The 22760-nt window shown below is 43.2% G+C and overlaps 3 protein-coding genes and 1 pseudogene across 5 annotated transcripts; 2 read left to right on the top strand and 2 right to left on the bottom strand.

Annotated features, from left to right (window-relative positions):
* Positions 1–100: 100 nt before the first annotated feature.
* dimt1l (DIM1 dimethyladenosine transferase 1-like (S. cerevisiae)) lies at positions 101–7120 on the bottom strand. Its single transcript, XM_056418313.1, has 12 exons — positions 6952–7120; positions 5983–6056; positions 5815–5901; positions 4804–4865; positions 4601–4694; positions 4470–4519; positions 4259–4382; positions 3746–3838; positions 3581–3645; positions 3421–3484; positions 3226–3332; positions 101–437 (listed from the first exon to the last, which is right to left on the bottom strand). Exons 1-12 carry the CDS (start codon positions 7007–7009, stop codon positions 395–397), a joined length of 921 nt encoding a protein of 306 aa, XP_056274288.1. The 5' UTR covers positions 7010–7120; the 3' UTR covers positions 101–394.
* Positions 7121–7710: 590 nt separating this feature from the next.
* cenph (centromere protein H) lies at positions 7711–11905 on the bottom strand. Of its 3 annotated transcripts, none has more exons than XM_056419035.1 (10): positions 11075–11905; positions 9612–9752; positions 9396–9451; positions 9277–9322; positions 9105–9173; positions 8945–9001; positions 8805–8868; positions 8240–8291; positions 7994–8154; positions 7711–7877 (listed from the first exon to the last, which is right to left on the bottom strand). In XM_056419035.1, exons 1-10 carry the CDS (start codon positions 11266–11268, stop codon positions 7785–7787), a joined length of 933 nt encoding a protein of 310 aa, XP_056275010.1. In that variant the 5' UTR covers positions 11269–11905; the 3' UTR covers positions 7711–7784. The 3 variants fall into 3 exon arrangements, with proteins under 3 accessions (XP_056275010.1, XP_056275011.1, XP_056275012.1); XM_056419036.1 differs by having other exon boundaries at positions 11100–11904; XM_056419037.1 differs by lacking the exon at positions 11075–11905 and adding an exon at positions 10217–10479.
* LOC130196706 (betaine--homocysteine S-methyltransferase 1-like) lies at positions 10940–15367 on the top strand. The gene is made up of 8 exons (XM_056419034.1): positions 10940–11054; positions 11915–12047; positions 12153–12265; positions 12366–12557; positions 12634–12781; positions 12870–13052; positions 14462–14690; positions 14863–15367. The coding sequence occupies exons 1-8, from the start codon at positions 11034–11036 to the stop codon at positions 14978–14980; spliced, it is 1137 nt and encodes a 378-aa protein (XP_056275009.1). The 5' UTR covers positions 10940–11033; the 3' UTR covers positions 14981–15367.
* Positions 15368–15469: 102 nt separating this feature from the next.
* LOC130196707 (betaine--homocysteine S-methyltransferase 1-like) lies at positions 15470–19434 on the top strand (annotated as a pseudogene).
* Positions 19435–22760: the final 3326 nt, after the last annotated feature.

Below are 22760 nucleotides of genomic sequence, written 5' to 3'. Positions count from 1 at the left end.
AATAAACCAGACGCTCAGTTTTGCCCAAAGACATGGCGATGGTCCGATCAGTGGGCGACTAATGATGCAGCGACATTTAGTGAGATGGTGTTCACAAGACGTCTGTACAATCTGAATTTATTTAAAGAGACTGCACACAAAAGATATCTACCGTTATTACAAGGTCAGATATTAACTGTAGAATACTTAAATCTTCAAATATTCACCCATTGCAGATCATTTTTACAATGAATGACTCGCACAACCAGGAGGGCGCTTACAGCTTTCATCTCTCAGGGTAACATAGCACACTCAATATGAGCTCTTTAAATGTCTCTAATGTTCTTTGTACTTTTCAACCAAAGAAAGAAGAGAAAAGATCAGTCAGATGACGACGACGACCTCCTCCTCCTCCTCAAGTAAAGTGGATCCCTGCGGAGTTGAATGCATGAAGCAGCCTGAGGATGAAAAAAACACATTAAAACAGGTAGAAATATATACACACGCACACATATATAGAATATATACACATTTATATATACACACATATACATACATACGTCTACACATATATAATATATACATACATATATACATATAAATGTAAGCATCTTTGTTTACTAGAAAAGCACTATAGAAGTAAAAATTATATATATATATACGAATTTCATTATCGATTTGTTGTGTCGCCACTAAGCCGTGGAGATGTTTCAAGAGCCATGACGTGAGAGGTGTGTGGAAGGGGCTACAGACAATCACGGACTTCAGAGGGAAAACCAGCGGTGAAGAGAACTCCTCTACCTCCCTCCCAGGCGAGCTAAATACATTCTTTGCTCGGTTCGACGTGAACGGCAGCCCGCCGAAGGCAGCGCCGCCCGAGGAGACCAGCCTGCTGATCATCTCAGAGGCTGACGTGCGCAGAGCCTTCAAGCGGGTGGACATCCGGAAGGCGGCAGGTCCCGACCACATCCCGGCAGCGCCCTCAGAGCATGTGCAGACCAGTTGGCAGGAGTCTTCGCAGACATCTTCAACCTCTCCCTGTCCCAGGCTGTTGTTCCTGAGAGCTTCAAGATGTCCACCATTGTGCCTGTCCCCAAACACCCCAAGGTAACCTGCCTGAATGACTGGAGACCCGTAGCCCTCACCTCGATTGTCAGTAAATGCTTGAGAGGTTGGTCAAGGACTTCATTTGTTCCATGTTGCCTGCCACGCTGGACCCATGGCAATTTGCATATCGTCAAAACAGATCCACCGACGACGCAATTGCCATGGCACTTCACACCCCTTTCCCACCTGGAGGGAGGAACTGTTGTGTGCGAATGCTGGTTGTGGACTACAGCTCAGCGTTCAACACTATTGTTCCCGCCAAGCTCGACACCAAGCTCAGAGGTCTAGGCCTGCACTCTACCATGTGCAGCTGGATACTGGACTTCCTGTCGGGCCGCCGCCAGGTGGTGAGGATGGGCGGTACCACCTCAGAGCCGCTGACCCTCAACACGGGAGCCCCTCAGGGATGCGTGTTGAGCCTCTCCTCTACTCCATGTACACCCACGACTGCATGGCCATGCACAGCTCCAACGTCATCATCAAGTTTGCTGACGACACAACAGTGTTGGGGCTGATCACCGGCACGACGAGACAGCCTACAGGAGGAGGTTGGATCACTGGTACAGTGGTGCCAGGAGAACAGCCTCGTCCTCAACGTCAAGAAGACCAAGGAGCTGATCGTGGACTACAGGAAGCGGAGAGAGAGCACACCCCATCTCCATAGACGGAGTTGCAGTAGAGAGGTCAGCAGCTTCAAGTTCCTCGGCGTGCACATCTCCGAGGACCTCACATGGACCACGCACACCACTCACGTGGTGAAAAGGGCCCAACAACGCCTGTATTTCCTTAGGCGACTGAGGAAATTCAACATGGCCCCCGCATCCTCAGAACATTCTACACCAGTACCATCGAGAGTGTTCTGACAGGTTGCATCACCGTCCTGGTACGGGAACTGCACCGCCCTGGAGCGTAGGGCACTACAGAGGGTGGTGCGGTCGGCACAGTACATCGTTGGAGGTGAGCTTCCTCCATCCTGGACATATACACCAAGCGGTGCGTGGCCAGGGCCAAACGGATGATGAAAGACAATAACCACCCGGCCACAAACTGTTCACCCTTCTACCGTCAGGCAGGCGATACCGCAGTATCAAGTGCCGCACAAACAGACTGAGGGACAGCTTCTTCAGTCAGGCCATCAGGCTGTTGAACAAGGACTGAGACCCTCATTAACACTACACACCAGAACATATTCTGTGAATATCTATGGCCATGGTGTATATTTTATTACATTGTTTATATATATATATATTGTATATATATATTGTATGTATATACATATATATATATATAGTCTCAAAAAGTGTATATTTTATTACATTGTTTTATATATATATATTGCCATGATGTATATTCTATTACATTGTTTTATATATATATTGTTAATACTTTCTTCTTTTTTTGTGTGTGGATATTGTATAGTTTATTCTCATTCTTATTCTTTTTTTAGTCTGCTACTGCTGTCGGGTGTTTTGCACATAAGAATTTCACGAACCGATTATACTTGTATAAAAGGGGATGTGACAATAAAAACTTGAAACTTGAAACTTGAAACTTGAGTATAAAAAAGTTGAGAGCAGAACTCAAATAAAAACAGTTTTTACCGAGTAAAGCAACGGAGATAAGCCACAAATAGTCGGGCGAGTAAACGTCGTCAGTTCTGTTTTTGAATAAAGGGTTGAAAATCGATGTTGTTTTTTTATCCGATTCATCGAAAAAATAATCGACAGTTTAATCGCTTATTAAAATAATCGTTAGTTGCAGCCCTAATATATGCAGGGTTCTTACACATGTTGACCAGTGGATTTACATGTTGACCAAACTGAAAACTCGGTATAAACATGAAACATGTAGAACACGTTGCGTATCGAGAGCGTACGCCAGCTTATAGTTTGAGCGTCTTTCTTTAAAAAACATTAATTATTTCAAACTCGGCGTAAATGAACATGTGATTATAACACATTTACATGACTTTTCAAAAACTTTTATGATTTAAGTTTTTTCATGACTTTTCCAGGCCTGGAAATGACCATTTTAAACTTCCATGACTTTTCCAGGTTTTCCATGACCGTACGAAGCCTGTAAATAGATTATTTGGAAAAAAGGGGTTTAAAATAAGTAAGTAGTAGCAGTTCAACGTACACCATGAAGTCATCAATGTCCATGGTCCTGGCTCTCTTCTCACTGAACTCCACCTCCTTCAAAACACACTCGATCTTATTGGTGATGCTGAAGTCGGCTGGCACTTCCTGTCAAGACGGAGCACAACTCTTCAGATTCAAACCTGCCGAGGCGAGAACTTCAAAGTGCGGTCTCAAAATAACCACGCCCACTCACCACATTGTGGACAGAGCAGTGAATTCTGTAGTTCTTTTCCAGCAGCTGTTCGACCGCCCTGGACCTGGAGATCAGAACACCGATATGACCGTCTGTGTTCCCCTCTCACACTCGAGTGGCAGAGCAGACGTGGGTTAGTGTGACGCTAGCAGATACTCACTTGAAGGCCGCGTTGAGGGTTTTGTTTTTCCTCACAAAAGCTATTCTGACCAGGCCATCCCACTCCTTCTCAGGGCGAAAGAAAACAGTTAGTATCGAGAATGCACCTCTCGTTTTAACGACGGCATCGTCGCAGCATTCGAAACAACCGTCAGTCAAACCTCACCTGGAAGTTCACCGGAGGAGGAGGATTCTTCGGTTCTATCCTGACAACGCTGGACTCCACTTTTGGAGGAGGGCGGAAGTTATTCTTTCCCACCTGAGCAAGAGGAAAAGATCAACACCGAGACTCAACTGGTAAGAGGTAAGAGTTCTTACACATTTTGACCAATGGATTTACAGGATTTTAAACCAAATGTCCATGACCAAACTGAAATCTCTGAAACATGTAGAAAATTGCGTATCGAGAGCGTACACCGGCTTATATTTTGAGCGTCTTTCTTTAAAAAACATATTCATTATTTAAAACTCGGCGTAAATGAACATGTGATTTTAACAAATTTCCATGACTTTTCCAAAACTTTTAAGATTTCAGTTTTATCCATGACTTTTCCAGGCCTGGAAATGACCATTTTAAAATTCCATGACTTTTCCAGGTTTTCCACGACCGCACGAACCCCGTAAGAGGGTCACGACGTTTCGGTTTTCTAGAGCGTCGCCGTTGGCAACAGACACAGACCTTCATGAGATGGTCGACTCGGGCCAGGAGCTGAGTGTTGATCGACAGTCGGCAGTACAGCTTGTCTCCGGGTTGGGCAACAAGCCGCATTGCAAACTCCCTCTGGAACATCAACACGGCACACCTGAGCAGAAGCAAAACGCCAGCAGAGTGTCTAAATGCTCAAAGTGGACGTAGAAAGAAACCAGATGAGACTCCGGGCGACTCTCACCTGAAGAAAGGTCGGTGCAGCAGGAGCTTGAAGACAAACGGGGACGAAATCTGCAAGATGAAGAAAAGTCAAGTTTGAGATTAAAGTTTTGAGTGACGCTGAATCGACTGTGCGGAGGAGACACGCTTTACCTGGTACGGTAGATTAGCGACACACACGTCGAAGAAAGGCAGATTCGTCTTGAGCACATCTCCAACTAATATTTGAAGTTTGGTCTGCATGGGTCTGTTGGAAAACACCACGTCCTTCTATGAGATTGTGTCATCGCTTTGTTTTTAATTGCCGATACTATGCAAAATAAATGTGGTGGCAAAGTGCTTCCGTCTCCACTCACGTGCACTGGACTCTTTTCTGAAGTTCAGCCACTAATCTGCCGTCCAGCTCACACGCCACCACCTGCAGGAACACAAGCGGAGGTTAAGACTGAACTTCAGGGATGTTCTCTCCGTTACCAGAAGACGTGAATGAGAAACGTGACAAATCAGGTCGGTGAGAAGCATGTTCAGCTTTCTAAGAATTGGAATGAATTTGACTATAAAGCTGATGTCAGGGTTTTACACATGTTGACCGATGGATTTCCAGGACTTTTAACCAAATTTCCATGACCAAACTGAAATCTCCGAATAGAAATGTAGAAAATGTTGCGTATCGAGAGCGTACGCCGGCTTATATTCAGTCTTTCTTAAAAAAACATATTAATTATTTCAAACTCGGCGTAAATGAACATTTTATGTCCATGACTTTTCCAAAACTTTTAGGATTTAAGTTGTTTTCATGACTTTTCCAGGCCTGGAAATTACCATTTTAAAATTCCATGACTTTTCCAGGTTTTCCGTACGAACCCTGTAATATGCATCTACACTTGAGTCGTTGAAATAATTTCTTGAATATAAAAAAAGGATGACCGTGGCAACACAGCCAGATTGTGATCAGACACCATAACTCTTCCACTTCCACTCTTTGCTGCATCTTTAAAAGGCGTTAACATGTTCACAAGAGCTTTGGGCAAACACAGGACAACATGATGCAAAAAATGAACATCGCATTGAAGTAAAACATTACAACCTCATCTTGACAATTATTAAATGCATAACGTGGAACACCAGGGAGACGATGATCTATTCCCCGTCTTTTAAAAAAAAAAATATATATACACTTTTATTTATCCCCAAGGGGAAATTAGTTCTCTGCATTTAACCCATCCTTAGTTATTAAGGAGCACTGGGTTTATGACTACAGATAATTGCTAACACATTATCTGATTAAAGAATCATTGTTCTTGGATGTATTCACGTGTTTAAGACGTGTTGGCACCAAACCAAGAATGAAGACTCTCCGCTCTCACCTTTTTGACTTTTTCCAGCAACTTCACCGTCATGTTCCCCGTTCCGGGTCCCACCTCCAGAACCACGTCGGTCGGCCTCAGAGCCGCCTGGAAACAAAGCCACAGCGTGGTTTAGGAGCGCTCACCGGTCCTCTGGACGTCACCTGCTCAGTATCAGTGAACTGGTACCTTCTCAATGATCCCATTGACAATCAGCGGGTTCTTCAGGATGTGCTGACCGATGCCGGTGTTGAACATGATCCCTGCAACAGAGATCGGGGAACTTTGTGCTGAGAGATCGGGGAACTTTGTGCTGAGTTTATGTGACGTTAATAAAACAATTCATGGTCAAATGAGTCGATGCAAGTCGAGGAACCTCAATGTTTTGTTTCAGGAGTCAGGTCCACGTGGAGAGGGTTCAGACACATGTTGACCAGTGGATTTCAATGACTTTAAACCAAATTTCCATGACCAAATATTTAATGACATCTCTGTGTATACAATACATTATAGTGGATTATCCATAGCTACTGTTGCTATGGACAACGAACTTTGCAGTCACTCGCAGCGCAAAAAATAAAAAAAATTGCCTGCTTATGTTATCAGCATCTTTCTTTTTAAAACATATAATTTTTTTCAAACTCAGCCTAAATGAACATGTGAATATAAAACATTTCCATGAAGTTTTTCAAGGACAATTCTATGACTTTTCCAGGTTTTCCATGACCGTAAGAACCCTGAGAGTGAAGCCTGCAGCGAGAACTGTTGTTTCCCCCACGCCGTTTCATTCTAATACTATTTAATGAGGGAATTTATAGCATTAATATGTATTAAAGCATGATTTGGTGTGTGTGTGTGTGTGTGTGTGTGTGTGTGTGTATATATATATATATATATATATATAGCTAAAATGTTTATCTACAATTTATGATAAAACTCATCCCCATAACGTTCTTATTTAACCTGATTCAACTTGCTCTTTAAAAGGTTTGACATGAACTGATTATTTGGTAAACACTAACGTTACATGCAGACATAACCACGATGAACTCAACAGCTCAGGAAAAAGATCATAAACAAGACGGAGCTGCTGGTTAAAGAAGCATGACGTCATGTAACTGAAGCTATCGTGCTAACTTCTTCGTTGGAGAAACGTACCTTGGTTTTTCACCTCTTGGTGCCGCCGGCTTTTCTTCTCCGCCTTGATTTTCGGCATTTTGACTTGATTGTATTCCAAGTGACGATTTAGAAATCCAAATTAGAAACTATTAAACCTGTAAGTCTGCGCTGGGTAAGCACGTGAGTCTCGTTCTTCTTCTCTGACAGGAAGTGGCGTAGCTTCATCTCGCCTGCCCTCCCCGTGTGTGGCCCTCTGGTGGCAAGTGGACGCATCTACACCACTATTTTAAATTGATCATATAACAATACTGGTTTGAGCAGTTTTATTGTTTAGTTATTGGACAATATCATACATACACATATACAGTAAATCATTTATTCTCTAGTCAGAAATGGAAAATTCCTCCAGCGTCATGGCGATGTCTCGAAGTTGTCAGTTCTTCTTCTCTAACAGGAAGTGGAGTAGCTTCATCTCTCCTGTCCCCCGTGTGTCGCCCTCTGGTGGCAGGTGCACGCATCTACACCACTATTTTAAATTAATCGTATAACAATCGTGGTTTTAGCAGTTTTATTGTTTAGTTATTGGACAATATCATACATACACATATACAGTAAATCATTTATTCTCTAGTCAGAAACGGAAAATTCCTCCAGCGTCATGGCGATGTCTCGAAGTTGTCAGTTCTTCTTCTCTAACAGGAAGTGGAGTAGCTTCATCTCTCCTGCCCCCCGTGTGTCGCCCTCTGGTGGCAGGTGGACGCATCTACACCACTATTTTAAATTAATCGTATAACAATCGTGGTTTTAGCAGTTTTATTGTTTAGTTATTGGACAATATAATACATACACATATACAGTTAATAATGTATTCTCTAGTCAGAAATAGAAAATTCCTCCAGCGTCATGGCGATGTCTCGAAGTTTGGGATCATCCATCCAGTTGACTTTACAGGCCAAGAGGATGCCCTGAAGATAAACACTTACATTCATACAAATGTCATCGTAGGCATTCACTAGTTTCATCCATTGTTCTGACAGATACTGTATTTCATTTAAACACAATTTCTGTCCGATATATTTACCCTGAGGACGTTCTGTGTCATGACGGTCATCTTTTTGTATTTCTCAAGGTTGGCCTGGCCTCTCTCCAACACAGCTTTGTACTTCTCTGTATCGGGGTGGCCTGCCTTGGACGTCAACTCATCCATCTCCTTCATTTTCTCATGCGTGAGCCGCTTCATCTCTACACATGCAACAAATGTCAGCAAACTGGGCCGTGTAAACGCTAAATCTAATAGTACCTTTCCGTGATTGATGATAAAACGTACCGAGCCTCTTCTTCTGTAGTTCTGTGATTTCATCTTGAAAAACTCTCGACTCCTGTTAACAAAAAGGATTCGGGTTCAGAATTCATGATCTCATTTTCACAGAACACTATTGATGTATAATTGTACATTGTCTATCTTTATTTTGATTACAAAAAAAATACATTTGCCTCTGTTGAGTTTCCTTCAATGTTCTGTTTTATTCAGCTGTTGGTAATAACTCTGTTGACAGTGTAGCATCACGACCCTTGTTCTACTCCCAGAATGTATCCACATTTTTCTTGAATAATAACTTCATAAAGAAGGGCATTAACAACTCTTCTCACCTCTTTTGTCTACGATACCATCCTGAACAGCGTGAGCTCATCTAATGCGTCTACAGACAGCAGCATAAACAGAGCGCCACTTCCTCTGACGTTAATGCAGTTATAAAACTATTTAATATTGTTTTTAACATGGCAATATAATTGCAGACAAACACTTAATCTCTCTATATATATATACATACATATATATATACACACATATATACTTATATACACACACAATAGATAATGAGGCTGCTTACTTGCTGAAGTTGTTTTATTTGTGAACACAGATTCATGCAGCGATCGTTCTCAGCTTTCAGGGCACTGAGAAAAACACAAGTGTCAAAATAATCAAAAATATGTGTTTTTAGTTGCGTCACTATGTTGTGAATTGACTTACAGGGCTTCTGAGTCATTCTGTTTCAGCTTTTCTCCAATAGCGTGCCACATCTGCATTCTGAAAGACAATCAATAATTGGTCAAGGATTACTGCTTCTTTATTTTACTTCTATATACAGTTTATGGTGGGAACTCCCTCTTGAAAAAGGTCATCAGTTTACCTGTGCAGCGTCAACGTGCTGATAAAATGAATCGTCTTGACTCTGTCCAGTTCATTCACATATTCTGACCTGCAAAGTGTATTCAAATATATATTTGTTAACATTATACCATTTTAAATTGACTTATCATTCAGGTGGTCAACATTTTAATAGCATCGTTTTAAATACTTACAATTCTCTCCCAGCTTCAGATGTGCTGCATGATCTCTTACTTTTCCCTGTTTCAGGAAACAATATTAATGCTTAATGTTTGGGACAGTTCAATATGATGGAAACATGCTCCTTATGTACCTGATTGTAGCTGTACGGCCATCTCAAAGCACTGGTTGGACATCTGTTGTTTTATTCTAAAAACAGTAATTTCAGCAATTTAAAATGACAGGAGGTCATGTGTGTCATGGTCCAGGTGGATGAGACTGCGAAACACTTGGTTAAAAGTTTGATTAGTTAATAAAGAAGCACTCAGCCACAATGAAATAAGTATTAAAGCTGATGCGGATATAAAACCTCAGCATGTCTGCAGGCTGGGCGTCTTTCTGTCCGGTGGAGCCGTCAGGAGCCGGACCATAGCTCAGAGCCACGGCCTCCACCGTGGGCTGGCGGCTCCCCGCGTTGTCAGACGGGTCCATCACACAACAGTGGCGGTGCCTGTCGGGACGAATCCAATCAGATATGTCAGATAGTATTTCAGACCCAAAATAATGAATTACTACTCATTTGCTACATCTAATAAGATAATATCCAAGAGAAAACATGAAGGCAAAGTGTAAAACAATAGAAAAACAACCACACAAAGTGTAAATGTAATAGCCCAAAACTAACTAACTAACTAACCCATAAGGGCCAAAGTGAGTGAATCACTGAATTGTTCAGCAATAAGTTCAGTTTATGTGTGTAAAAAAATGAAAATCTGCAAAGTGTTAACTGAAGTAAAAAGTACAATTTCTGCTGGCGATGTAGTGGAAGTATTAAATATCATAACAAATACATACTAAAGTAATAACGTTAAAATTACCTCGGTTAATATGCAACGTCTATGTAACGTAGGTGAGGTTATATTGAGGACCGTTGAGGTTTTAACGCTTTAATAGCGAAGTGGGTTGAGAGCTCACCTGGTTTGATTGAGCTTAAAGTTGCAAGTAACTCCAAAATAACTAAAGATCACGTGATTCTTCCGGTCCTACGACAAACGGTGACGTTATTCAGACATGACGTCGTCCTCTGCCGGTTAACGTTGTTCGTTAACGTTACACTCATCAAATGTACCACAGTTAATGTGTCATAATAAATACTTCACGGGTTTTGTTTACTTCTGTTTTCAGATGGAAATCCCGCCAGGAAGTGACGTCAGATTCAGGCTCCAATCAAATGGAGCAGCGCCCCCTGGCGGCGAGGCGTTTGTTGACGTGGAGAAATCAATCATTTGTTTTTCTTTTTCCCTTATTTGATAATTATTATCTAACCTACTTGTATAATCCGTTTCTCTGACTAGACGTGTCATTGTTTTTCAAGGCTAACGGGGTCCAAAGGTAGATTTAATGGCCATGTATGTTGCAGTGCCCACAACTCCTTTGAAAGGATTACAGATTGTGATTGTTCCAAACTGGATTTTGGTGTTCTGAGTAACATTAAAATAAAGATGATTACAAAGGCTAATACCATTATAACTAATAATTATAACAATATAATAATATTTTTATACAAATACTCTCATCGTGAATAACAGGCGAGACAAACAAAACAACAATTAATAAATAATAATATAATGTTCTATGATCCGCCTCGTCTGGATAGCGCAGTGGTTTATGGGTTAAACATGGCTGCGTTAATCTCGTGAGATATCATTTCAGTGGCGCAGTGACCAAAGAGCGTATTGAAATAAACCAGCGCAAACCGGTTCCTGCAGACTGCACGGAGACTGCGTCAACGATGGAGAGCAAGAAGAGAAAGGTATGAGTCACGACCCAGACCTGTCTGTCGCTGCAGGACCCAGACCTGTCTGTCGCTGCAGGACCCAGACCAGTCTGTCGCATGAAGCTTCGAGCAGCTCATTATTCAGTCCACGCGTCGATGACTGCCTCCAAGTTAAGGAGCAACTGTGCCATGCCAGTGCTGAGTAGTGCGCGCGTTTCTTCTCCATTCGAGTACACCTGCTATTAAACATCAAAAAGGATATCCTCACGCGCAGTGTCTACTAACACACGAGAGTAGTCCAGGCTAGCTGTGGATATGCATATCAGGCTTTTACTGTTTACTCTGACATCATTTATTTAGGGCGAAGACACAAACTGATTTCATTCGGCAGGGTTCACCTGGCATGACCCAGAGGTGTCATACCCGGTAATTCTGTGTGTGTGAGTGTGTGTGTGTGTGTGTGTGTTTTTTAATTTTTTAATTTTAAATTTATTTAACCTCATTAAATGCCTCATTGAGATTAAAAATCTCCTTTACAAGAGTGTCCTGGCCAAGACAGCAGCAGCAGCACGTCACACAAAGTTCCATACAATACAACATAAAACAGTGACAGACAATATATAAAACAAAAAACAAAATCACAGCATGAATAAAACCAAAACTACGACTCAAGTCAACACGACCCAGCTCACACAGGAGCACATACCTCCGTCATATAAAACATCTACAGCTAGATGAATTTCCCTCCAATATTTTCAATCTATTTTTAAAAACACCTAAGGAGACCGGCTCCCGGAGACCCAGGTCTGTCTGCAGCACATTCCAAGCCGCAGGAGCAGCAAACTTAAAACCTCTTTTCCCCATTTCCACACGTGTGTGTGTGTGTGTGTGTGTAGGGTATCTTGGATCGACTCAATGCTGGGGAGGTGGTTGTAGGAGATGGAGGTTATGTGATGCAGCTAGAGCGCCGTGGCTATGTGAAGGCTGGACACTGGACACCTGAGGCAGCTGTTGAACATCCTGAAGCAGGTAGAGGCCGCATGTGACTTCCACCTGTATTCACACGACATGAGTCAATTCTATTTGCATACAGTGCTTTTCATAAAAGTTTCTTTTCTTCTGTCTCTCTGCCAGTGCGGCAGCTGCACAGAGAGTTCCTGAGAGCCGGAGCCGATGTGATCCAGACGTTCACCTTCTACTGCAGTGAGGATAAACTGGAGATCAGCGGCAATGTCACCAGCATCACCGTCAGTACAAACCGTTCCCATCAATAACATTGTTATGTTTACATGACCAACATTACTCCAGTATCATCTTGATGGTCCACTTTGCTTCTGTCTGATTCAGGGGGCTCAGATCAATGAGGCCGCTTGTGACCTGGCCAGGGAGGTAGCCAATGAGGGGGATGCATTGGTCGCTGGGTGTGTATCCAAGACTCCCTGTTATGTGGAGAGTCACAGTGAGACTGAAGTCAAGGCCATCTTCAAGAAACAGATGGACGACTTCCTCAAGAAGGACATTGATTTCTTTATCGTGGAGGTATGAGCCGCACTAAGAGGAATAACTGTACAACAGAAGGTAATATGCTGATGTTCACTGTTTATCACTCCCGCAGTTTGTTGATCATGTGGAAGAAGCGGTGTGGGCAGTGGAGGTGATGAAGAGCAGCAGTAAACCAGTGGGGGCAACACTGTGCATCTCCCCCCAAGGAGACATGCACGGAGTCCCACCTGGAGAGTGTGCTGTCCGGCTGGTCAGAGCCGGTAAACTGGCCTTCTGTGTGTGATGCTTCAAGTCTGACTTTGTGTTCGAGCTCCACTATCTGAACATGTTGTGTGTGTTCATGTGCAGGAGCTGACATGGTTGGAATAAACTGCCACTTGGACCCTCTGACATGCCTTCGTACAGTGAAGTTGATGAAAGCAGGACTGGAGGAAGCTGGTCTCAAAGCTCATCTGATGATCCAGCCTCTGGGCTTCCACACACCTGAGTGCAACTTAGGTGGATACACCAGCCTACCTGAGTTCCCCTTCGGTCAGTATTTGAATAATACTTTCGTGCAGAATACAGAAAAGACGGTTTTCATTCAATTAGATTATCGTTATTCTACTGCATTCATGGAATGTCTTGCAGAAGAATTGCAGAAAATAGCAACACAATGTTGGCCAAACGGGATCCATGGGTCAATAATTACATGATCCTGCTCAAATAACCCAACCCCGGACTCCACACCTTTAAAATAAGATAAAATAGAACTTTAGTAATCTTCACAGAAACTCTCGTGCCAGAGTTTGATCAACGATTACAATAGAAGAATAACAAAACACTATGCACATGAGATTGAAATGTAAAATGTAATATTGCACATGATGTGGTTATTGTTAAAAGTGTCCGATGATTTAGTGGCCACCTGCAGAAGGGGGAGGAGTTGTATAGTTTGATGGCCACAGGTAGAAAAGACGACCTGTGGCGTTCTGTGGTGCACCTCGGGGGTCTCAGTCTGGAGTGACTTCAGTTGTCCAGAATACAGAGTGCTTACCTCAGCCTGCTCCCTAAAACCTCCACCACGGGCTCCAGTTCGACTCCCAAGACAGAACCAGCTTTCCTGATGAGCTCATTGGGTCTGTTGGCATCAGCTGCTTCCCCAGCACACTGAAGCTCAGGAGATAACGCTGGCCACCACCAAGTGATGCAACGTCTGCAGCATGCTTCTGCAGACGTTGAACGAGTTCTCCTGAAGAAATACAGGCTGCCTTGACCTTCCTTGTTAAAGAGCCTCAGTATTTTTTAGTCCAGTCCATCTTATCGTCGATGTTGACACACCGACCTGTGATGTAGTTGCTGACCAAGGCCACTAGTGGAGCACCCACATCCATGTCCAGCAGCTGAGTCCTGAGCAGGGCAGGTGTTCTGGTGTTAAAGCACTGGAAACAAGTCAATGAGCATGACTCTCACAGTGCTGCCTGCCTCTTCCATGTGAGTATAAGCTCCGTGCGGCAGAAAGATGTCGGCGTCTTCCACTCCAGTGCGGAGCTGGTAGGCAAAGAGGCTCCAGAGATGGGCCCAGAGAGGACCGGGGGAGCCTCGGGACCATGCCGCTCCAGTGACTTCATGACATGTGAAGTCAGACACTGGTCCGTAGTCACTGAGGGGGTTCGCTTGCTTTCCCATGGGGGCAGGAACCAGGCAGGATGTCTCGCCCAGGAGAGGGACGACCATGAGGCTGAGGCTCAGGCTGAAGATGTGCTGAAGGACCACGCGCAGCTGAGCAGCACATGCTTTGAACCCTCTTTGAGCACTTAAGCGTATTGTTGGTTTTCAAACTGTATTTGTGTATATTTAGCTATACGCTCATGTGCTACTTTTTAAACTCTCCATAAAAGTTTGGTGAGAGGACAAATATAACAAAATGCCGAGAAATAAATATTGTATTCTCCTCTCAGCGATGGAGACCAGGTCGATGACCCGCTGGGACGTCCATCAATATGCAAGAGAGGCTTACGATGCTGGGATCCGCTACATCGGTGGCTGCTGTGGATTTGAGCCCTACCACATCAGAGCGATAGCAGAAGAGGTGTCTGCAGAGAGAGGATTCCTCCCACCGGCTTCAGAGAAGCACGGACTCTGGGGAGCTGCCCTGGCGATGCACACTAAACCCTGGGTCAGAGCCCGGTAAGGCTGAACAGAACCGCTGCTGCTCTCTTCAAATGAAGCTGCTACATCTGCATTGAGCAATTTCTTAAACAAAAGACTGAAAACTGTTGTATGTATTGTACATGCGATGAAATGGCATGTTCTGGATTTTGATTTCCAACTAACTAATCTACCAATATTTGTGTTATAGGGCTCATCGGGAGTACTGGGAACACCTTCTGCCCGCTTCTGGACGTCCCAAATGCCCTTCCATGGCCACAGCAGCTGATGATTATGAAAAACAGCTGGAATCTAACAAACCAATATAATCTCTTATAGACACTATGTCTGATCAGATTATCTACTTTAAATAGAAATCAAGAATGAGAGTTAATGAACTGATCCAACACCCAGTTGTTTACAGAGACTTGTGATTAGCTTTGTACTCAAAAGGCCTTTTCATTGTTTCACTGCATCGTTTAGTCGGTCAGTGCTCTCCACCTTTCATAACTTGGGCTCAGTCACCAGTGAATACACTTTTTCTGCTTCCAGGAACTGTATAAACGATCCATTCAACAAATACATTTTACACAGTTTGCCTTTTTAGTTAATAAAGATAATAATTGTAAAACATCTTCATAGATTTATCGGTTGTTGATTGATTGTTTTAATCTGCGGTGAAATATGTTCACTAAATAAATGTTTGTTAAATGCTATGTTCTTCCAACCAATGTTTTTTCAAAAGAACAATGCAACATTTGGTCCTGTATATGTAAACAATGTGTGTGAAAAGTATTGCCTCTTTAATTCACTGCTTTCTTTTCAATTTCAATTAAATTCAATTCAGTTTATCATTACAAAAAATTAAAACACAGGAACAACACAATGAATATGACAGAGTGGATGAAGAGTTGGTAGTCGGCATATTCCACCATCCAGACCTCCACGGTCCATCAGGCAGGTGGAGGTAGAGAGGAGGAGGGGGCGGAGTCTCAACAGGGCATGGCATAGTTGGCAACATTCATTGTGTTGTTCCTGTGTTTTAATTAGTGTGTAATGATTCATTCTGGTCACATGACATCTATGACACCTGTCCATCCTGGAGAGGGATCCTCCTCTGTTCTCTCCTCAAGGGTTCTGACCTTTTACCCTGAAGGGTTGTTTAGGAGTTGTTCCTGATCCCATGTGAGGTCAAAGGTCAGGGATGTCTATGTGTACAGATTGTAAAGCACTCTGAGACAAATTAGTAATTTATGAAAATGGGCTCTACAAATAAACTGAATTGAGCATGTGTTCCTGTATAGATAAACAAAGTGTGTACAAATTATTGCCTCTTTAATTCACTGCGTTCTTACATTGTTTGTGTGTATTTCCGCCATACATGTGCAACAGTGACTGACGCGTTGAGCGAACCGAGTTGTCATTGACTAACTAAACATTATTTCAAGCCTGTGACGAGTTGTCGATGTTGATCGTTTCCCTCCCTCATCAGGCCACGCCCCCTCCGCGGCGGCGGCGAACTTTGATCCCAGTTGCTCTGAAAGCTTCCCCAGCTCCTCGGACCTGGATCTTCGTCTACGATGGCGAGCAAGAGGAGGGTGAGTGAGAGGAACTAGTGATCTCGTATTTCGACCGAGTCGATCAGATTTGAGGTGAACTTCACCGACGAGCAGCTCGGCTGTGAGCAGGGACTGAATGTCTGGAGCCACGAGGCCTGCTGCTAAATATAGATATGAAATGTGTTTTTTAAATTACACTGAGTTACGATTTTTATCACACTGTTTATACCGTTCTGTCATTGAGCGTTTATTCAGTTATTTTATGTATGAATGTCTGTATATTTCACTGTAACATATTATCTATTCAGACTCAGAATATCATTTTTAAGGCTTGTAAGCTGTAAGGAATTGTGTTGAACACCTTGGCCTATAATTCAGGATACATTGTACATCTGAATATCTAAAATAATTATTGAGAGTATTTCCCCAAAATTGGCCAACAAAGTGAGACTCGAACCATTTCCAGAATTCCTTGCAATTATCCATCAGTTATTTTTCAAATGAACACATCACGTGAAACCTGTCGAGGCGCCTGAGGTATCTGTCTCTACAGAGCTCTGCATCTAGTTTGAGCCCTGAAGGGATATTTAGCTTACATAACATACAGTAGGTACGGAAAGTATTCAGACCCCTTCACATTTTTCACTCTTTGTTTCATTGCAGCCATTTGCTAAAATAATAAAGTCATTTTATTTCTCATTAATGTCACTCAGCTCCCCATCTGGACAGACAACAGAAATGTAGAATGTTTGCAAATGTCTAAAAAAACTAAAACTGAAATATCAAATGGTCATAAGTATTCAGACCCTTTGCTCAGTATTGAGTAGGAGCACCCTTGTGTGTGTGTGTGTGTGTGTGTGTGTGTGTGTGTGTGTGTGTGTGTGTGTGTGTGTGTGTGTGTGTGTGTGTGTGTGTGTGTGTGTGTGTGTGTGTGTGTGTGTGTGTGTGTGTGTGTGTGTGTGTCCAGGGTATCTTGGATCGACTCAATGCTGGGGAGGTGGTTGTAGGAGATGGAGGTTATGTGATGCAGCTAGAGCGACGTGGCTATGTGAAGGCTGGACACTGGACACCTGAGGCAGCTGTTGAACATCCTGAAGCAGGTAGAAACCGCCCACGGCTGGATTAACCCAGGGGAAAATACATATGCCCCACTTCACAACCTACTGTCTGAATCTGTGCAAAGTTTCCGTTAAACTTTACACGACATGTTTAAACCCATTAAAAAGTAAAACAATAACTTAGTTTGACCGATGGCCTCTGCAGGACAATGCAATCAGAATCTGTGCAGAGTCTATCTCTTTGAGTTTGTTTCACAGAAGCCACTCCTCTGTCTCTCTGCCAGTGCAGCAGCTGCACAGGGAGTTCCTGAGAGCCGGAGCCGATGTGATCCAGATGTTCACCTTCTACTGCAGTGAGGATAAACTGGAGATCAGCGGCAATGTCACCAGCATCACCGTCAGTACAAACCGTTCCCATCAAACAAGAACATTGTTCTGTTTACATGACCAACATGACTCCAGTATCATCTTGATGGTCCACTTTGCTTCTGTCTGATTCAGGGGGCTCAGATCAACGAGGCCGCTTGTGACCTGGCCAGGGAGGTAGCCAATGAGGGGGATGCATTGGTCGCTGGGGGCGTGTCTCAGACTCCCTGTTATGTGGAGAGTCACAGCGAGACTGAAGTCAAGGCCATCTTCAAGAAACAGATGGACGACTTCCTCAAGAAGGACCTTGATTTCTTTATCGTGGAGGTATGACTAATAAAAGGAATAATTGTATTTTTTATTTCCAAGGAGAATAACTATGTACAATCTATTGTAATGTGCTTGATCTCAACAATTAACAACATTATTGTAATAATAATGATCATGTAATAATAGCTAGGCAACTCTACATAACTGTTCCCTTGTTTATCTCACTGTTTTGGTTTCTGATAAACTCATGTGCTACCTGTCAAGTCCTCAGTGGCATTTTTAAAAAGTAATTGTGGCAACAAAATATTTATTAATTGATTAATTACATTTTCAGTGTTTTTATTTTGTACTGCTTCTTTTTTTAAGCCAAGCTTTATTGATTGCATTTTCTCTGTAGTACTTTGAACATGTGGAAGAAGCGGTGTGGGCAGTGGAGGTGATGAAGAGCAGCAGTAAACCAGTGGGGGCAACACTGCATCTCCCCCCAAGGAGACATGCACGGAGTCCCACCTGGAGAGTGTGCTGTCCGGCTGGTCAGAGCCGGTAAACTGGCCTTCTGTGTGTGATGCTTCAAGTCTGACTTTGTGTTCGAGCTCCACTATCTGAACATGTTGTGTGTGTTCATGTGCAGGAGCTGACATGGTTGGAATAAACTGCCACTTGGACCCTCTGACATGCCTTCGTACAGTGAAGTTGATGAAAGCAGGACTGGAGGAAGCTGGTCTCAAAGCTCATCTCATGATTCAGCCTCTGGGCTTCCACACACCTGAGTGCAACCACACCGGATATCTCTCACTACCTGAGTTCCCATTCGGTCAGTATTTTCACGTGTTGGAAAGAAAGATATGTGTGGGGACATTTGTATTGTTGATCTGAAAGCAAACATCCTATTGCATATTTATTGTAAGTAACAAACAAGCTTTGTAAGTGTAGAGCTGTGTCTGCCACCCCATATATGCAGTTTGAAGATATTTGATAACACCCTCTCAGCATTGGAGACCAGGTCGATGACCCGCTGGGACGTCCATCAATATGCAAGAGAGGCTTACGATGCTGGGATCCGCTACATCGGTGGCTGCTGTGGATTTGAGCCCTACCACATCAGAGCGATAGCAGAAGAGGTGTCTGCAGAGAGAGGATTCCTCCCACCGGCTTCAGAGAAGCACGGACTCTGGGGAGCTGCCCTGGCGATGCACACTAAACCCTGGGTCAGAGCCCGGTAAGGCTGAACAGAACCGCTGTTGCTCTTTTAGTTAGATTAGGCTTTGTTTTTTACTAAAGACAGTCAACCGTCATCAGAGCTCACATTTACACAAAAGATCATTTAACAAATAAAGGATAGGATGACTGGGAAAAGTCTTTGTTTCTGCCTTTGCACAACCAACTGATCTCCCTAAATGTGTCTCAGGGCTCATCGAGAGTACTGGGAGAACCTTCTGCCTGCTTCTGGACGTCCCGAATGCCCTTCCATGGCCACACCGGCTGATTAAGGATCATCAAAAGCAGGAATAAAACATTTTACCACAACCACATGTCTCCTGATGACTGACTAGAGTAACATAATCTCTTGAATGTTTATGTTTTACATACAAAAAACAGCAAACCAGGACTTCCTGAGTGAGAGGCCACAAGCAGTACGTGTTGGCAACAACACCTCGAGCAGCATCACACTGAGTACAGGGGCCCCTCAGGGCTGTGTGCTCAGTCCCCTGCTCTTCACCTTGCTGACTCACGACTGCAAAACCAGCTACAGCACCAATCACATGGTCAAGTTTGCAGACGACACAACATTGATAGGTCTCATCACCAAGGATGACGAGACCCTCTACAGGAGGGAGGTCAACCTTCTGACCACGTGGTGCGGAGCCAACAACCTCCTGCTCAACAACAGCAAGACCAAAGAGATCGTTGTTGACTTCCGGAAAGGCCACACCCATCACCCACCACTGACCATCAACGGTGCGGACATTGAGCAGGTCAGCAGCACCAAATTCCTGGGGGTGGAGATCAGTGAGGACCTCTCGTGGACAGCCAACACTACATCGCTGGCAAAGAAAGCACAGAGGCGCCTCTACTTCCTCCGGAAACTGAGGAAAGCAGGAGCCCCCATCCATCATGTGCACCTTCTACCGCGGCACCATCGAGAGCATCCTGACCAACTGCATCACTGTGTGTGGCGGAAGCTGCACAGACCACAGCAGGAACGCCCTGCAGCGCATAGTGAAGGCAGCTGGAAGGATCATGGGTGCCTCACTCCCCCCCCTCCCATCCCTGCAGGACATATACAACACCCGCCTCACCCGCAAAGCGACCTCGATTGTGAGTGACCCCTGCCACCCCTCACACGGTCTCTTCAGCCTCCTGCCCTCTGGGAGGAGATACCGGAGCCTCCGGGCTCACACCGCCAGGCTGTCCAACAGCTTCATCCACCAGGCTGTCAGGAAGCTGAACTCTCTCCCCATCCTCCGACTCCGTCCTCTTTCAGACTCACATGTCTGAATGCTGCTAGCACAATTTATGTTGTCTATATGTTTACATGTTTTTTACTATTTTTGCACTTTATGTTTACATGTTTTTTTACTATTTTTGCACTCTATGTTGTCTATATGTTGCACAATTCACTTTATGTTGGACAGAAGAGAAACGCAATTTCGATCTTCTGTATGTTTGCACATATGGAAAATTGACAAATAAAACTGACTTTGACTTGTTGCTGGATTTATCCAAATCAAATATTTACAAGTATGTTGATTTGTTTTCCCGGCCAGAGTCTCTTCTCTCTCCCTCTGACTGACACATGGCTCATTTCATTCGCTACTCATTACCAGCCGGTGACTTATGTAACACTGAACCAGGTCAGGATATTTGAGGAGACACTTATCTGACCTTTATCCTGATTCACACATCGTAAGAACACAAATTGTTTCTAAAAGCACTCTGAGGGGAATTTGTAATTTGTGAAAATGGGCTATACAAATAAACTGAATTGAATTGAATTGAATAAAACATGCCCTGAAGTAATTCACCCCACAAATTAGAAATTCCCCTCAGAGTGCTTTACAATCTGTACACATAGACATCCCTGACCTTTGACCTTTGACCTCACATGGAATCAGGAACAACTCCCAAACAACCCTTCAGGGTAAAAGGTCAGAACCCTTGAGGAGAGAACAGAGGAGGATCCCTCTCCAGGATGGACAGGTGTAATAGATGTCATGTGACCAGAAGGAATCATTACACACTAATTAAAACACAGGAACAACACAATGAATACATTATTTCAGCTTTTATATCAGCTGAATGAGCTGAAGCCATCACACGTCTTATGCTGCTATGTCAGTTGATACTTAAATCAGTCATTCACAAACTATTTATTTTTACATAAAATGAATTGTGTTGCAAAATTATCTTTGAAATATATATTATAAAAATGTCTTTCTTTATTTTAGCATTTTATTAACATGATCATTTTGTGAACGCTTCATATGCAAAAAAAAAGTGATTTCAAAAGGAAACTTAAGGCAGCAATAATCAGAAAGGAAATTATAGTAGATTAGGTTCTTATTTTAGGTATTTAAGGTATTTAGGTTTTTATTTTTTTATTTTACTTTTAATTAGTGCTGTGAAAAATAACGCGTTAACTCAGTTAATTCAATTACAGGTTTAACTAGTTATTTTTTTTAACGCATGCGCAGAATGAGCTTCCAATCTGTCTGTTGTTGGTCGTCGTGACGAAAAAAAAGTCACTTGCAAAATGAGCTTCCAATCCACCACTTCAACCTGAACTCTGTCCGCTCTCATGCAGACGGTCTGTTCATCGGTAATGATCCTTCCGCAGGTTCACCTCCGGAAACCTTGTTACGACTTTTACTTCCTGTAGATCAGGGTCTCAACACGTCGATCGCGACCTGCCAGTCGATCGCGGCGTAGTGTCGGTAGATCGCATGACATTAAAGAGATTGGCCCGCCCCCTGACATGTTCTCTAGAGCACGTCTTTGTTCTTTTATTAAACTAAACGTCTGTTGTTGATCGTATCTCCACAGCAGCATGTCATTTCTGTCTCTTCGCGTTACGTTAACACTTATCGATCTCCGTCTCGCTTGCCACAGAGCTCCGTGCGCGCGCATCGGGACCGAGCAAAAAAAAAGTCACTTGTCAATCTGTCCACCTGTCCGGGCCGGTGAGGTTTCAGCTTTGCAGCGGTGTCCCCGCCGTCCCTTTCATCACGGCCCAGTTCATGAAGAAAACCCACACAGTCAGTTTGCCTCAGCAGCTGCTAAAGGAAGACCAGAGGCCTTTAGATTGTATCATGGTGGAGTTAATGGTTGACAAACAAGAGAACAATGTTCTGTTTAACCTCCCGTTACCTTTACATTTAATAACATATTTTACCCTCGGGGTCAATTTGACCCCAGCAATTAAAACCTCCAGAAAATTATTAGAATTAATATTGCTTCCCAAGTTTAAGTGTGAGGTACTTTATGTTTGTTTGTTGACTACCTAAATAGCCCTTTAAATAAATAAAAAAGTTGATATTTCTTATATGTTTGACAGTGAAAAACAGCCTGGGGTCAAATTGACCCCAAAGAACACCGACATTAAACATTGAATGGGGTCAAATTGACCCGAAAGGTAACAGGAGGGTTAAACATTCTGTTTAGGATGAAGATGTATTAATGTTCCATATGGAAGAAAACTGCTAAATAACTGCTGAGTTGCAGCACCATTGTATAGAAGAATGTATAAATGTATATATCCGTCTTTTGTCATAAATCTCTATGTTCTCACAAAATATACCGAGAATATCGGTAATATGTGATTAATCATGATTAATCCACAAAAACCTGTGATTAAC

The sequence above is a fragment of the Pseudoliparis swirei genome, chromosome 7 (assembly GCF_029220125.1).
Source record: "Pseudoliparis swirei isolate HS2019 ecotype Mariana Trench chromosome 7, NWPU_hadal_v1, whole genome shotgun sequence".
Classification (NCBI taxonomy): domain Eukaryota; kingdom Metazoa; phylum Chordata; class Actinopteri; order Perciformes; family Liparidae; genus Pseudoliparis; species Pseudoliparis swirei.
This window is presented reverse-complemented; position numbering and strand designations above follow the sequence as displayed.